At 43.0% G+C, this 18,415-nt stretch overlaps 1 protein-coding gene across 1 annotated transcript in view; it reads left to right on the top strand.

Moving 5' to 3' along the window:
• The window catches only part of LOC146866268 (alcohol dehydrogenase 1-like), a 355,353-nt gene that overhangs the window by 287,546 nt on the left and 49,392 nt on the right, over positions 1 to 18,415 (top strand). Inside the window, exon 7 of the mRNA XM_085635163.1 lies at positions 1,165 to 1,300. Within this exon, the coding sequence (XP_085491289.1) occupies positions 1,165 to 1,300 (136 nt within the window). The remainder of the gene's footprint in view (positions 1 to 1,164; positions 1,301 to 18,415) is intronic.

Here is an 18,415-nt window from a genome sequence, read left to right as displayed (position 1 = left end):
TCAGGTCTGCTTACCAAGTGGCACATTGAGGCCTTATAGGAGTGAAGAAAATTGTAATATGTTGCTATTTAGAGAAGTTGTGGTTTTATGCACAAGCACTTTACTCTAAAATAGATTTGCACAAAGCATTTGCACTTTCCATACCAACCAATAATGTAACCCCACAACTGTAGGTGGAAGGAATTGGCACAAAACAAATAGAGGTGGGAAAGTGCGTATACACACCCACACAATGGCTAATAATTCCACACGGAATAACTGAATTAAGTATTGAATGCATTATGAGAATTTGCGCAAAGTGAGAAGCTGGTTGCAGCAGGTGATCACCTGATTAGAACATAAATCAATTGCCTCTGTGACTGAAATAGAGATCCATCGCCAATATATGTAAAGTTCAACTTGGCACAATAAAGTTAGTTGAAATGTATGAAAAAATTGTCAACAACCATTCTGAGGTTAGTAGATGATGGAAAAAGTGAAAAATTAAAATGGAAAAACACGTGTGTATGAAACAACAGAAGTAGCTGTAAAATGAGGTTGTTTTACAATAAATTAGTGTGTAAGTAATTGAAAAAGTAAAAGACATACATAAAGTCTGTTGTTGATTTCTATGAACATGTGATGTCAGAAAAAAAGAGTATAAAATGTGAAAACGAAATGGTGCTCATTGTGCGAGCAAGGGAGGGGATCCTGGCGAAATGCGTAGCAGCCTTTCAAACAAAATAAATTGTTTGGAACCTTACCTTGGATTTGCAGTGTCGTCTTTCTGGTGTTGACAGTGGCAACTGGAAGTGGAGAAGGATATATATATATATATATATATATATATATATATATATATATATATATATATATATATATATATATATATATATATATATATATAAATCGTAAACAGTAAACAGTTAGATAAAAAAAAAGGAAACCAAGGGATTTGTAAGGGTGATAACTACGTACTGCGTTAGCTGAAAAGCTTTGCTGTTGCCTTTTGCTAATAGGTTATATCGGTAATTATTTATTTCTTGCTTATCCAACTGACTGTTTCTCGATTCACTGATTTCTGAAGCAGGAAAGGCTGAATTAGACTTGAGACTAACTGAACCCGTTCAGCATGGAACATATATTTCCGTGCTTGTGATAGTCTGCCTTTTTGTTTCCCTTCAGGTCAGCGCCCTGAAGTCTTCACACTATGCATTTGGAACCACTGTGATTGTTGGGGTACCGCCAACCGGTGCCCAGATCTCTTTCGAGCCTATGCTGCTGCTCACAGGGCGCACTGTGAAGGGAGCAATATTTGGAGGTAAAGGCTTCAGGTTGATATAAATTTAGGTTGGGATAGCAGTAAGAAGGTCTTCCAATGGAGTGATTGTATTTCATACTGTCGTAAGTGGGATGCAAAGGAGCAATGGATACAAGTGGGTGACGTCTTAGCAGTCGATAGCAGTACTGTACTTTATTGAATGTCAGAAAAGGAATGTGTGTTTTCCTGATGGAATGTCCTTTATGGGTGGGTGTGGTATGGAATGGACGAACAAGTGCCCAAGAAGTATGGTGAAAAAGAAGAAGTGCTTAAATTAGCATAAGTGGGAAGTTGCAGGAGCATGCCACCTTCAGCCTAGGCCGCTCATTTCCGACTCCTCCAGTAACTTTCAACTGCAGGTATCCTGCAGTGAATATTGTAATACTTAACCCACTGTATCATTGAGCTCCACAGGCCTGGCAGCAGGGATGTTATAACAGAATTATAGGCCACTGGGCAAAGCAGTGCCTTGGGCCCTGCCTACACAACCACTCACAGGAATAAAAATGTTTGACGGAAAATTAGTGTTAAATTCTGGTCTGCATGGGGCCCCTATGCCCGTGCGGCCCCTGGACAACTGCCTAGGATGCCCATGCGTTAAGATGGTACTATTTTGCAGGACATTCAAGATCATAACACAAACCCGATTGGCAACAGCGAAGTTGCAGAGGTGATGACCAGACTGATTCATCGAGCCTGTGAGCCCAATAAGGAACCCATCTCTTGAAAGGCAAAGGGTAGCTCTGCCTCTCATAAAAAAATGGAATTGTCACTGATAACAGAGATGCATATAATGTTTCTTTTGCTCACTGTATAATCAGATCAACCCACAGGAGCAGTAGAGGTTGAATAGTTATAACCAGTTCTTGTTCTGACACAATATATTTTATTTGAGAATTTATAAACTGCTTTAAAGCAGCCTACCCATCTTGTTTTATACCACCAAGACATGTTCATGTCCACTTTATAACAATAACATTGGTGGAACAGATAGTGTTAGTATGAATCCAGCCAGATGCGAGACAGAAATGACTATACACTATCCTTTTTTTAATTATGTTTATTGTTCTGCTTATAGCATGATCCTAAATAAACAAGAGTTTATTGCTTGTTTGCTCAATCTACATATATTCAACTTATGGTTCATTATAAGCTACTCAATGTATGTAAACATTCACAGAAGAAGGGGAGGAAGCAACAGTTTCAGATTTGTTTATTTCGGGGATAAAACCCCCTAAAACATGCAAAGTTGCAAAAGTAGGATCGCCATGGCAGATATCCATCTAAGTAACTGGGCGCTTATTCTGTGGTTACAAATGAATGGCTATAAGGAGACTGAGAAGGCCCAGCTTTCTGCCCTGAACAAGATCAGTTAGACAGTACAAAACTCTTGGGTATCCTTTATGGAAAACCCATCACTAAGGCTCTCCCAGCAATGACCAAAGGAGTGCTGGCAGTCCTATGAGACAGTATATTTGCATGAGAAACACAATTATGACTTTAGAAATTAGTGCTATATACTGACCAGGTTCAGAACATGGGACCTTATTGGGATCTCCAATCTGGAGATAAGTGTGAGGGTGATCACATGAAGACATTTGCTAACTTACAAGAGGCATTCACATTACATAAATTACAGGTGACTCTAGACATGAAGCCCCTCTCTGAGTGGAATCCGCAGAAGGCTAAGATACTGATGAGACACATAGGCACTGGAGGCATCTCGAAAACTTACTGAATACTAATGCACAATGCCCTTGATCTTTTTCAAAACCTAAGAACTAAGTGAGAAGGTGGCCTGGGCCCGCACGACAAAGAAGTCTACAGATACTTGTGGATGGCCCCTTGAATGTGGGCCACCTGGGCAAGAGTGTGATGAATTCAACTTCACTGCCACCATCAAATTTAATACATTCTGGAGTAACTCTGGAAAATGTTAATACGTCTTCACCTGAATACAGTAGATGTTACCATGAAGTGAAAAACTTCTTTCACATGATCTCTGACTGTCCCATAATCCAAATATAGTGGCATAACAACACAAATGCATGAACACGGGTCCTGGGATGACCCTTAGATGTATCCACTAACCTGATGCAGTTGAAAATACTGGAGTTGTATGGGTCAAGAGCGGAGAGGACTTAGTGGACAAGGGGTATCTATGAGCTAAGAGAGATAAAGTGAAATAACCCCACCCACTGACGAATGGTTAAAAGGAATGGTCAGGTGCTCACATATTGTTATGTGGATTTGTATAGCGCAGCTTCTAACCCGTGAGGCTATCCAGGCACTGCGAGGAATCTACTTACAATGCTTGTGACTCCCCCCACAAGCACTGAAAGATCTGAGGCTGATAATGATACCACTTTCAACAGACTGAAGGCCGACAGGTGGAAAAAACTGGATACGTTGTACATGTGATATTAATATTGTATGTCTAGCTCTGTTGTGTCACTGTAAAACACACTTAAATGTACCATATTTATAGTGCTATGTTTTATAATAAATAAAAAACATTAAAAAAATGAAGTAAAATATAAAAAGGTTTAACACAATATAGTTGGACAGACGTTGGTTGTAATTTCTACTCAACCTTCCATTCTTTTTCTTCTCATTATCGACCACAACGTCCCATCAGATTTTCATATGTCCTGGTTTTCACCGTCAAAGTAACATCAAAGTAAAGTCATTTCTTTAATTTAGTTGCTCTTGCACACCCTCCCTTATTTCACTTATTTCATTTATTTCATCTAACTAATATTAGAGGAACTTTAGCATGATTCAATAGTCTTAAATCACTGATACTCAAGTTAAACAGTTCAGTTGTATGAAATGTACAGAAGCAGATGCTGTTAGGCTCCACAAACAAATTTATATTCAGGGTTTTGAGAGATTAGCTTCCCCAACTCATTGGGACCTGTCACTTTTAGAAAGTTGGCATTTTCTTGCCTCAGCCATTTAGTGCCTACAGCTTGTCTCTGGGTCACACGACTGGATGTAGTTGACAGATCAGATTTGTGTATTCCTCCTGGACAGCCACACAGAATCTGGAGCCTAGGTGTGCCTGGATTGGACATCAATGGCAGGATGGGGGACAGAGCTGGGTACAGCCATACATACACCTGAATAGGCTGTGTTCTGCCTCCACACAAAGTGCTACATGCCCACTAAAGTTAGTCTGGAGCCAGGATAGGTAAGGCAGGATGCCTGGGGACTTCAAAGGAAATTTCTAGAATCTTCTCTCACCTTCCAGAGGAAAGACATCAGGTATAAATGTTGAACCCCAGACACCAACTCTTCAGTACACTTCTGGACCTCTTGATACTCTGCCAGGAAGAAGGACTGCTGTGCTGCTTGAAGGACTGCCACTCTGCTGCCCTGAAGTATTGCTCTGAACGAGTGCTGCTCTTACCTGCTCGCTGCTGCCCTCTTGCTTTGATGAGAAGGACTGGACCTGCATCTCTGCACCCAGGACCCCAGAGAGACTCCAAGGTCTAGTTGGGTGGCCTCCTTATTAGAAGCATCAGGGACACAACAGGCATCCAACAACTTTGAATACAGCACCTGGACTCTCCATCTGTGAGTCCTGCCTTCCCAAGAGGTTCCACTCCAGTCCTGGACCTTTGGTAGTGGGCCTGAAGTTGCTCTGACAAGCCCAGCTGTGGCCACCTAAGGAACCAACGTGAAGCGATGCTAAGCCCAGCAAAGCCTTGCCGCACAGCTGCCAGCTCATTAGAATCATCACAAGTGACACAAAGCCCCACAAACTGCTGGACTTGCATTTGCTGTGGTTGTTGTACATAGTCTGATTTCTACATTTTAATATAAACTAGGTAGCAATGGTTTGGACTTGATCTTGTGTTTATAGCAGTCCTTTCTCACTGTCTTTTCTAGAATCATCTAATTCAAGCCGTTTCAAGCTCCACCCCTACACATTATAAGAGGTTCTCAGGGGTCATCATTGCCTCGCATGTGTCACCTAAAACATCTACAGACACCGAAGGAGGAGCATACAGCAGTTTACATACAAGCAAGACATAGAGAGGGTGAAATAAAAACAGATAACAAACATGCGGGAAAACATACCCTGAGAGCAATGCATAAGCAAAGGTATTATTATTTTTAATGACACTTTCTAAAAGCAATTGCTGATGGGCACTGACATAAATCATGGAGTGGCTGAAGGGTGTTTTCCAAAAGACACTCCTAGTATATCTTTACTTAGGAAATCTATGCCCACTCGCTCTTACTGTAACATTTCACATTCTTGGTATCCCTGCACAGTCATTCTCAGAGTTATTGGCCATCTGTCTCACCTTGTATAGGTGGAATAGGGCTCTACAGAGGCCAAAAAAGTCAAAGTGCATTGCAAGGAATTGAAACATTGTCCAGATGGCAAACTGCCAGCAAAAGAAAATAGTAAATTGCTACTTCTTTAGACAAGGGGTGTGCAGCTTCCAGAACCTACCAGAGAGAACAATACATGTTAAACCTTTGAAATCCACATTTCCATCTAATATCTAAGCCTTGCTGCAAACTTTTGTTAATGTTGTGTGGGTGATGACCCCTCAGTCCCCGGTGGCACTCCCAAACTGCGAGCTGAACCAGGAAGCTGATAGCTGGATGCTTTGAGCTAAAATAAAGGATTCAGGTGTCAGTACAAACCAACACTGATCCAATGGCTGTCTAGGTGCTGGGCCTCCCTTACAGCAGTGTTTACTAGTTCACAGCTGTAATCTCTAAAACACCAGCCAATATTTTAGCAAGATAATTCTTATTACATGAAGATTGGTTAGTGAACATGAATAGAAGCTGACATTTTATCCACATTGGAAAGGGACACCGCTAAAAATGTACTTCTTATTTGTTATCTAAATATTACCTACTGATGTTTGCCAGTAGGTAATTATAGTTAGGACCATGTTTCCATATAAAAAAGCAGCTTTTGACTTGCCTATATTATTGGCGCCGTTTGATGAATCATCACAAAATTACCCAGAAAAAGTTTCAAGGTGGGTCTTGTTGTGTACGGACATTTTTGGGGTGATCAGTCAAGCAAGTGCCGAGAAAAGGGGGGGGGGGTTGTCAAAAAATGTTTCGGATGTTCATTCCCATTCGGATTTTAGACATGACTACAGCCCGAACCACTGAACAGATTTGCATCAAATTTGGCAGAAAACTAGCTCTTGGTCTGGAAAGAGTGCTTTTTGTGACTTGGTTTAATCCATCTAGTATTTTTGGAGATTTTAAAAGAAATCCAAATTTAAATATCTAGGGATGCATACCCTTCACAATACCTATGCGGAGCTTCGCTGGCCCATGTGCCAGGAGGAGTGCTGTGATTGGCTGGCCACAACTTGTGTTGAAAGTAGCAGCTGCCATTTTATGATGCGAAACACAGTCCCGGGGGATGAATTTTGAAATTAAATACTTCAGAAGGGTTCAGAGTAGAAGTACCCTGACCCCATAGGAGCATTGTAGGTAGTCATGGAGGGACCCCTTATGAGTATAAAAATGCCTCAACCTGCTTTTTTTTCCACAGGCGGGGAGTCACAGACCTGTCACGACGCTCAGTGTCGCCCCCTTGTGTAGCGTTGCGAACCTTCCTGAAATAGTTTGGAAAACAATAGAAAATTATAGACTCACTCACACACTACTGCATGTCCTCAGAAGGACCCACTCAGAGACTTATACACCAAGTCACAGACCCACTCAGGCATTCATGCACCCACTCACAGACCCAGTCAGACACTCATGCACCTACTCACAGACCCACAGAGACACTCACAGACCCAGTCAGACACTCATGCACCCACTCACAGACCAACTTAGATACTCATGCACCCACTCACAGATCCAGTCAGACACCCACGCACCCACTCACAGACGCACTCAGAGACTAATCCATCCACTCCTAGACCCACTGAGACACTTACAGATCCATTCACAGACTTACTCAGAGACTCATTCACCCATTCACCAACCCACTCAGACACTCCTGCACCCAGTCAGTCACCCACTCAGAGGATCGTGCACCCACTCTCAGACCCACTTAGGCATTCAGACAGCTGCTTACAGACCTACTCAGATACTCATGCACCCACTCACAGACTCACTCAGGCACTCACACACCCACTCACAGACCCAGACACTCATGCACCTACTCACAGACCCACTCAGACACCCACTCCCAGATCTAGTCTGACACTCACACACCCACTCAAAGACCTACTCAGACACTCATGCACCCAGTCACTTACCCACTCAGAGGATCATGCACCCACTCTCAGACCCACTCAGGCACTCACACACCAGCTAATTGCTGGTAGGTGTGCAAGAGGGAGAACCCTTCTTGCTGGTGGGAGCACTATTATCAATACCACTGGGTATCAACAAGTTCAAACTGATGTTGCTGAAAATTAACACTCTTTAAGTCAATGTTGAATCCAATTCTTGAATGTTTAATGTTCATTCAATGCATTTATCAATCATGCATTATCCATTATGATTCGTTCAAGATTCAATCAATTTTATTTTTATTTTTTTTTCAATTCAAAAAGTCTTTATTGCGATTATTCATCTTAAAAGACAGAACAGTCAGTATATTAAAATTAGATACAACCAAGAATAAATACCTATATTTACATATTAAAACAGTTCCTAATACAAGATTAAATATATCCCACGCACAAGACTTTGAACACATCATAAAAAACCATAAAAATACATAATTCCACGTAGTTTGTTCAATACCCCAAGGGAAAATATCTTAGCTATTAGGGCCCCCCATTTTTCATCCGCAACACCCATGCCCAACTCAGGAACTTAGCTACTCCTATTACTGCGATCTCATTATAGCCAGATTTCAGCAGCCTCTTAGCGGCCATCGCACAGCTGGTTCCTAAGGACCGACATGCTGGTTTTAGCCACAAGCTACGAGGTTTGTGATAGACCGGACATACAAATAGGAGATGGTCAATATCTTCAGTATGATCCGGGCAAAATCGGCACTTATCACCAATTCCTGGTTGCCACTTACATGTAAACTTCCGGAGTGGCAATGACCCAACTCTGAATTAATGGTAAAGCTTGCGGTCTGATGGCTTTGATATAAGGTCCCAATAGCTTTCCAGGCAGGGTTCATCTTTTAGATCTAAAAAATCTCTAGACAGAATGGGGCTAGTGACAGAGGAGAACTTCCTTATTTTAATTAGCTCCCAATATGCTGCTCGATAGGATTCTTTGGAAGGAAATTCCACAGATTCAGGGCTCTCCCAAAGTTCCCTCATCCCCATGTCAATAAGGAGAGATTTTATGCCAATCAGCCATGGGATCCTATGCAGGCGATCCAATCCCCTTACTTCGGACAAAGCCCTAGCAAAGAGATGGAGCTCTGGAGTAATCCAGAGACACCTCCAAAAGGCCAACGGCCTATAACGGGCAGTACCCTCAATACTATGACAGCCTAAGTCAAACAGCAATGGAGTACGGGGGACGATTGGGGCAGGCCCACAACCGATCTCATAAATTTATTCTGGGCTGTGGACAATTGGGTCAGGTTACAAAACCCCCAGATTTCAGCACCATATAAAATAGCGGGAATAATTTTAGTCGTGTAAATTTTGACCACTGGAGCTATTGGCTTGGTTAATGATAGCCTGTGTTTCTTGGTCAATGCTCTCGCTAATTGAGTGTGTTTCAGTGCGAGGATCTTAACTTGGGGATCCCAGCTCAACTTATCGCCAAAGGTGACACCCAAATAGGTGAAGACTTTTGTCTGCTCCAGAGGTTTCCCACCCATAGAGACTCGTGCTTTAACGGGCTTGGACCCATGGAGCACCATAAACTTAGTCTTCCCTACGTTAACCACGATCTCATGTTCGCAGCAAAATTCCTCAAAACGAGACAGAGCTAACTGCAACCCCTGTCTCGTCTTGGATAGTATCAGCGTATCATCCGGGAACATGAGCAGGGGCACCTTTTGGCCGGCGAGCATCGGCGCGTCCGTTGGTTGGTCAACAAAATACTGCACTACCCCGTTAATAAATAGAGAAAACAGGGTTGGTGCCAGCACACACCCTTGCCTGACGCCCTTTCCTACCTCAAATTTCTTTGTAACCTCGCCCAGTTTCCCCCAACGAACCTGAGCATACGTTGATTCGTGGAGTCTAACCACGAGGGAGACTAACTCTTTAGGCATCCCCAGTCTCAATAGGACCTCCCATAATTTTGCTCTTGGCACGAGGTCGAAGGCAGATTTTAGATCCACAAAGGCAACAAAGAGCATTCCCCTACCCAAAAAGACCTCCTTCCAATATATAAGGACAAATCTAAAAGCCTGATCCAAAGTCCCCATATGACACCGGAACCCCGCCTGTAAAGGAGATAAAATGTCATTTTCAGACATCCAGCCCTGAATCCTACCCAATATTACACGTGCTGTTATCTTTTGAATAGCGTCAATTAAGCTGATGGGCCTATAATTGGCCGGAGCGGAACAATCACCCTTCTTATAGATAGGGATGATTTCCGCTCCGGACCATGATGCAGAAATTGGGGCTCCACCAGCTATCAAATTAATTACATTTGTAATATAGGGTATCCATAAATCAAAATCCTGTTTGAATATATCGGCTGGAATGCAGTCAGGCCCCGGTGCCTTACCACTTGGGATAGACTTAAGCACTGTCTCTACCTCTTTTGCGTTAAACAGCAGAGGGACGTCAATTTGGATTTGTGGGACAACCCCTGACCTCTCTGAAACCAGTTGGAATTGTGTTTCAAAGAAGACAACCCATTGCTGCGGTTCGACATTATTATTCGGGATTATTGACCGATGTCCATTCCCCCATTTAATAAGATCCCAGAATTGGGTCATATTCCTGCCTCTACATGCTATCAGCAGACAACGCCAACGATCCTCATCCCATTTTTTCTTGGCGTGTCTGATAGCCGTTTTATAAGTTACTCTACACTGCTTGATAATACCATGGATTCTAGATTTATTGGCTACCACTAGAGCTTTGTGAGCTAGCCTACAAGTGTTGCTATACCACGAGTTAGGTTTATACATACTAATCTTTTTAGCAGGTCCAGCGTTTATGAAAAACCTTTTTAGGCCGCTAAAGAGGTCACTATGGATTCGACCCCAACTTGGCATTTAGGACCTCCTGAGAGCCTCATTCGGAAAGTTCCCTTAAAGAACCTGACACTAAAGCCCTAATTTCTGCCACATTCTTTCCATCCATTGCTACCTTGGACCACCGTACCCTTCTTAAATCATTTGCAATAGTTACACTATATTGGGGCAAATGTCGCCTTCCATCAATACTGGCCCACAAAAACTCCTATCATCAAATTTAAGAACCAAGGGGTTGTGGTCACTTTCAGGGCGACATTGCACTTCCATGTCTAAAACTAGTATCCATTTCTCCACATTCACAAGGATATAGTCGATGCGGCTTTTGGATCTACCATTATCAAATGTCACCGCATCCTTGGCATCGGACTTAGTCCTACCGTTAACCGCCCTTAGGCCTCGTTCCAGGCATAACCCTTTCATTTTAAGTGCGGCCTCAGTCCATTTTCTAATAAGCTCGAGATCTAGTTGCGGGATCCCCCAAAGTGCATCGATCTCTTCACTAAGCCTGCCATCTTCTGAATCTAGTGTTTCAAAGCATGTATTGAAATCCCCTGCAATAATTAAATCATCATTGGTGGCCAATTGGGACAAATGATTCTCTAAAGCCATTATGACCTGGGAGCACCTCCCACCAGGTTGACCCCTAGCATAAACATTATACAAAGTTAAATCTAGGCCGCTCACTGATCTCACCCTTATGGCCAGAATATCTGGGCTATCAATGCTGACCTCCTCCACCCTTATCCCCTCAAATTGTCTCACCCAACAGGTCAGTCCACCAACTGCTCTACCCCTATGACCCCTTATTGCTGGTTTGAAGAAATTCAAATAGCCGACGTGAAATACCCCATCAATAGACCATGTTTCCTGGAATGCCCAGATATCTGAATCTCCTATATAAGTTATCCAACCAGCAGACAAGACTTTTGATTCCAGCCCTGCTATATTCCAAGAGGAAATAGTCATTGAAGTTCTCAACGTTGCCGGGCCACCACACCTAGAATTTGCCTCAACAGCGTTTATACAGGGATTCAGGACTGGGGGGTCTGGTGACATAGCGGGTCCAGTAGGTAAATACTTCTCCATCTTAGTTCCCATAGGACACCCTACTGTCGGAGGGTCTATATCACTTGTCATCTCAACCCCTCTAACTAATCTCGGCCGTTCATTTAATTCCCAGTCAGTCAATATCTTCGAGTGAGGATTAAACCTCATAACGATAACTGATCTGTATGGGATGGTCATTCCACATGTCAGAATCCTGTGGTGCCCAAAAATCCCTTTTTCTATGTCTTATGTGCTGTTTATAAAAGAAGCCAAGGGGAGCAGTCTTATCGCATCTGCAGTAAAAGGTGAGTGCCCAGCTAACTAGAAAATGTGACGAACCAAAGCAGGTGACCTGAAGCTTAGAACCACACAATCGCCTGGCATGGATTTAGTTGAATGTCTGACCCACTTTATGCGTCTAGCCGTTTTGAACTCATAACATAAGTCTTCCCCAATACCAGTTTTCTTACTCAAATTGTGTAGTGCCTTATTTCCAAGGGTGGACCACTGCTCGCGTGCCCCCGGGGTGAGAGGGGGGACGTTCGCTAAAATGACCGAATATGGGGTTGCTTCTGGTGGGAGGTGGAGGAAGTTGATCTTATCTGACCCGCCATCTTTGCTAAGTTCCACCTGCCTCCAATTTCCCTCAGCCCCAGCAGACTGCTGCTCTGGCATAGGCTTAGCGTTACTAACATCATAGTGAGTTTTGCCTGTAGCCCTCCCTACTGGTTGCACCTTATCGACTATTATCTGTACATTCACCATTGTACCCTCTTGTTCCTTATGAATTTCCCCCACTCTGATTGGGACAACCCCTCCTGTTACCCGGAGGTTTAGCTGTACAGGAATCTCTTGGAGGGAACGTAAAAGAGCTTCTTCAATCTTTTTAAGCCTAATATCGATGGAGTATAGTCTTTCCATTAAAGGGTCGATGAAGGCTACTAATTGTTCCCTTAATAGGGAGCTAAAGTCGGATTGGTTCAACAACGGGGTAGTGTTAGCAGTGGTGATGGTATCTACCATATTACTACTTGGATTACCGGATACAAAAGCCCCGCTTGATTTGCTAGTACCTGGCAATACCTTTTGCTTGTTTAAACCACGCCCCTTCCTTTTTTTATTTGGAGGTTCCATGCCAGTGCGAGCAAGGGCCTTCTTCCCTCTAGTAGTTACCATAGCTGGGCTCCCAACACTACTCTGAGACTGTGGAGAGATCAGGTTAGGACTATTAGGCGACAAACTTAGTGGCCTCAATGGGGACCGCTCATTTGTAGGAGCAGTGTCAGAATTGGACTGAATATTTGGCAACTGGGCATCAGGTAAGGACCACCCCTTAGAGAAATCGTTTCAAGTGAAAGTCTACGCTCGGTCGCCTCAATTTCATGAATTAAAACCGATTCGGCTCTTATTAAAAAAGCATCAATGGTCCCCACCACCCTGTCCCCCACATTCCTTTTACTCATTGCAAACAATTAATGTATTAGCCCCCAACAGCCAGCACTGCAGTCCGATATTAATTTAACGCTTACTGTCCTTATATAAAAATAAAAGTGTCAATAGTGGATCCCTGTCCGGCCTCTTCCGGCCCCGGACGGGGGGATTCTGATGTCCTTTAGTGCGCCACCTGGCACGGAATTAACGTGGAAGTGGTGTCCAGCCGCAAGGGGCCCTGGGAGATGTAGTCTCTCCGCTCAGCGGCCACGCACAAGATTAGATCAGGCAGCGGCGGCTGGGGAGACTAACTGTACAGCGTTGCGCGTCCTGGCGCCCCGTCAGACCCCCAGAGCGCCTCAAGGTCCGCTGAGAAGAAAGTGGTCCACTTTTTTTCCCACCCTTGTTCAGCCCGTCGCCAACAGGGGAGCACTCCTTCCCCAACAGCCAGCCCATGAAGCAGTCGCTTCACCCTTTTTTAGCCCTCTGCAGACCTCTGCAAAACTTTGTTTCCCTTCTGCCAAAGCCTCATAGGATAGGCCGGTGGATCCAAACAGCCGTCATGAGCCGTCATGAGCCGTGCTCTGTAAGCAGAGCAAACCCAAGGAAAATGGCACAGCCCCCCAGCGCTCCCCGCTCCAACGGCCGGGACTGCTGCCGAATGAGCAGAACAAAAGCGGGGGCTAAAACCAAGACGGGACCGGAGCAGCTCTCCTGCCTCTCAGCAGCCCGCAGGATCCTACCAGCAGCCAGCAGCTAGCAGCCAGCAGCCCGCAGTATCCGCCTCCTGTCCCGCAGTATCCGCCTCCTGTCCCGCAGTATCCGCCTCCTGTCCCGCAGTATCCGCCTCCTCAGTATCCGCCTCCTCCCTCAATATCCGCCTCCTCCCTCAGTATCCGCCTCCTCCATCAATCAATTCACATCTTCATGTACCCAATGCATTTCGGGTCTTCCATTGACCCTTCATCAGGGGTTGCTCAATAAATTCTAAAAAAATGGAAACAGGAGACTGTTCGTCATGCAGTCAACATAATTGGTAAATGGTCTAAAGATCTTCAAGTGCTCGGTGAAAAGGGTTCCTAGTAATTAGTGCAAAATTAAAAAGGTGACTCATATCCATAACTTCATACCAGTGCAAAACGGAAAATATGTCAAATGTAGAGCTGCTCAGTTCTAAGTAATTTATTAACGCAGCTAGTGAAAGATTCCTTGTGATTAATGCAAAAATAAAGGTGACTCGTATCCACAGCTTCATACCAGTGCTAAAACAGAAAATATGATGAATGTATAGCTGCTCAGTTCTAAGCAATTTATTAACGCAGCTAGTGAAAGGTTCCTTGTGATTAGTGCAAAAGTGAAAAGGTGACTCGTATCCATAGCTTCATACCAGGGCCAAAACAGAAAATATGTTGAATGTATAGCTGCTCAGTTCTGAGTAATTTATTAACGCAGCTGGTAACAAGATTGCCCAAAAGCGAAGGGTGGTGAACGGTGATCCAACTTAAAAATGCTCAGTATCTCAATCCTAATCATACAAACGTAGAGCAATAATCCGCGAGTTAGCAAGACATAAGACAAACGAATTGCAAAATAATCAAACAAAGTGCAAAATAAACAAACCGGAAGCTAAACAGAAAGCAAACAAAAATGTGCAGCATGCTTACATATCATGTATAGATGTGTGCTCTAAAGCTCACCTTGCTCTGACAAAATGAGCCTCGTGCATTATGAATGAATCAGGACTCCGTTGAGTAAACACGGTTTTCCGGAGGTTTCTACAGATTTTAGCTGGGAAAATTAGAAGCGCATGCATGACACGAATACGTATCGCGTAGTGGGTGGACTTAAAGGCACAGTGCCGAACAATAATCCGACACGGAGTAAACAAATAAAGTTGGAAACAACAAAAAAAAGGTGAAGGGTAGCGTAAAATATGCCACATGATAAAAATCGTGATACCCACATTGTGTGACAGAGTGAGGTTGAAAGTTGTGGTATTCCATGCAAATATGAAAACATTAAAACAATAACCTGTGATTGTAATATAACACAATTACCAATTAGAGTAATATTGAAAACCTCAGGCACTAATTCAAAAGGGATGATACAAGAATAACTGGGGCACCTTTTTCTTCAAAAGATAAAAATAGATTACAATGAACTGTTCAATGTATCAAAAGAATACAGATCACAAGTTGATTAAAGGAAACAATTATACTTGATTCTATCATTCCTCCCTTGAGGTTGCAGGGCATGACATTTCTTGACCCAATAAAATTCAGATCTGGCCAATGCTTTGCGTGGATCAATGTCATTTCTGAGTTTTTGCACCTCCAATATAGTGAATTGAAGTTGCGCTATGGTATATCTTGCTTCCAACCAGTGAGATGCTACAGTGGATTTCTCGTTCCTATTACGAATGTTGCTCTTGTGTTCTCCTACACGCACTTTAACTTTTCTTTCGGTCTTCCCTACATAACTTTTGCCGCAGGGACACTTAAGTGCGTAGATGATGTTGGCTCTATCACAGGTGCTGGAGGCCCGCAGTACAATTGTGTGACCTTGTGTAGGATGAATGAACCGGTTCCCTACAATAACGTTATTGCAGTGCACACAATTCATGCATTTTTGCATGCCTTTAAATTCTTTCTGGATTGGCTCCGACTTTTTGTTCAATAGTTCTTTTAAATTGCTTGATCGCTGCATTGCAAAGGTTGGTCGTTGTGAAAATACCACTTTCAAATCCGGTTCTGACTGAATAATATACCAATGTTTAAGAATGATGGACTTAATCAATTGCGATTCTGAGGAAACACAGACTGTAGGATTAGATATTTTTGGTGCTGTGCGACGTAATAGAGATGCTCTCTCTCAGGTTGAAACTCTTTGTCTTGCGTTAACCAATACTTGATCAGGATATCCACATAGTTTATACTTCTCACTGAATTTACTGATAGTGGTATTTGTTCCTTCTGGGTCGGAAATGATATGTTTTGATCGGATAAATTGAGAATATGGCAAGTGTTGCTTAAGTGAGTTTTGGTGAAAACTCCGAAAGTGCAACAAATTAATCCTGTCAGTCGTTTCTGTGTAGACGCTTGTTTTGATCATTCCTGAGTCAATTTGAATCAGAACATCCCAAAAAACGAAGCTGTTTTTCTTGATCTGGTGAGTGAATTTAACACGATCATGAATATGGTTCAATTCACAGATAATGTTTTCAACCGCTTAACATCACCTTTCCAAATGACCAAGATATCATCTATATAGTGTTTGAATAACACCAAATCTTCTGTCCATGCGTTGTTCTGCAAAATGTGATCAAATTCTAATTTGGCCATAAAGATATTGGCAAACGAAGGAGCTCCAGCAAATCCCATCGAAGTCCCATTTTTTTTAGGGTAAAATTCAACATTCCATTCAAAATAACTTTGTACTAGTGCGAAGTGAATTAGCTCAAGTAGCAGTACCTTTTCTGCTCTGATCATTCCATGTTTCAATAATGCCTCTAGACCATCTCGGTGTGGTATGGAAGTATAGAGAGCGGTGACGTCAATAGTACATAAGTACCAGTCTCCAATGTTATCCGTGTTGAGTTCATTCAGCACATTCAATAAAGCTGCGGTGTCTTGAATATAAGCATCCCATTGCTGCACAATCGATTGTAAGAAACTATCCAAATACCTTCCAATTGGTTCTGATAATGATCCACATGCCGACACTATAGGGCAAAAAGGAGGTTTTTCAATATTCTTATGAATTTTGGGGAGCATGTACAGCTTGGGACGCCTAGGATATGCTGTATACAAATAGTTTTCAGTGTTTTCACTAATCCATCCCATCTGTAGAGCTCGAGTCAAGATTTGAGGCAAAATATTTTGATAAGCCATGGTAGGATCATGACCGAGTTTAGAATACGTGTCCGTGTCACATTTGTTTTGTTGATACACACCGTTAGTCACATTGGTTTTGTTGATACACACAGTTTTTCACATTTGTTTTTTTGATACACACACCTGCTCACAGACCTACTAAGACACTCATGCACCTACTCATAGACCCACTGAGGCACTCATGCACCCTCTTACAGACCCCATCAGAAACTTACACACCTACTCAGTGACCCACTCAGACACTCACACACCCACTCACAGATTCAGTCAGATACTTACACCCTTCATAGACCCACTTGGACACTCACACACCCACTCACTGATCCAGTCATACACTCACTCACCCACTCTTAGACCAAGCTTAGAGACTAATCCACCCACTTCCAGATCCACTCAGAGACTCACATATCCACTCACAGACCCACACAGTAGTACATGCACCCACTCCAAGACCCTGTCAGACACTCATGCACCCAATCACAGATCTACCCAAAGGCTCATGCACCCACTCATAAACCCCCTCGGACATTCCTGTACCCACTCAAGGAATATCGTGTTGCCTTTCCCAAAAAAATGTACTCCATCACTTCTTTATAAATGCTCCATGTCAAAGCGCATGTTTTTTTTGTAGATGGAGCCCATGTTCTGGTCTCAAAGGAAACAATTTTATTAAAATGTTTCCTGGTTTTGTCTGTTTGTGGATAGAATTCATCTGACCATTTCCATTTCTGCCTTTGTCAAGTGTTGGAGTACACCAAGGCAGTGCGAGGGAAAAGTGCCATTAATTGGCCAAAGGACTCCTTCATTGCTATTTCTAATCCTAACCCAGTAAGGATGCCTAGGTCGTTTCCAACACAGTGCATAATTAGGAGGTCTGGATGTTGGCAATCTGCAATGCTCTCAACCAAAGGCAGCAATTGCTGCCCCTTTCTCCCTCTCTGGCCAATCCAAGTAATGCCCACATTAGGCAAACCCAAGTCCCTGTCAATGCCACTCTTGTTAGCAGTTTCTCTGGCCCAAACATCATAGCTGTGACCCACAATCCACACACTAACCATTTTGAAAGAATGAGCTGTAGCACACAGGAGAATTCTGCAGATTAATGTGACAGTTGGTAAAATGAAAGGCAGTTAAAATGGAGGAGTGAACCTGGTTTAAGAAAAGGATGTATTTGATTGGGTGGTGTAATTAATTTGGTGACTGAAAATAGGTAGTGATTTAATAGAAAAAGTAGGTAGATCTGTGATTGGCTCTGGATAAATGTAAGAGAAGTTACTTTATTGTGGATATGCTTAGATTTTCAAACAGTCAACCACACCTGCTACATTTGAACTTGAAGCTGGTATGCTGCAGTTAGAAAGTGGTGTGAACTTTTTACTTACTGGTACGGTAGAGTGTTACAAGCGAGGTTGCTATGGGAACTGAGATGAAGCAGTGCGGGGAAGGGTTATACATTGAATGTAGTTTGAAACTACAAACTAGAGTACTTTAGAGATGGTATATGTTCTGAAATGGAAATTTTCCAGTTCAGTGCTATGATGTTATGTAAAATGTTGCTGAAAATGGCAGCAGTATTATTGTAAATGCTTTTACGGACTCCCC

Source organism: Triturus cristatus, chromosome 2_1 (genome assembly GCF_964204655.1).
Source record: "Triturus cristatus chromosome 2_1, aTriCri1.1, whole genome shotgun sequence".
Classification (NCBI taxonomy): domain Eukaryota; kingdom Metazoa; phylum Chordata; class Amphibia; order Caudata; family Salamandridae; genus Triturus; species Triturus cristatus.
This window is presented reverse-complemented; position numbering and strand designations above follow the sequence as displayed.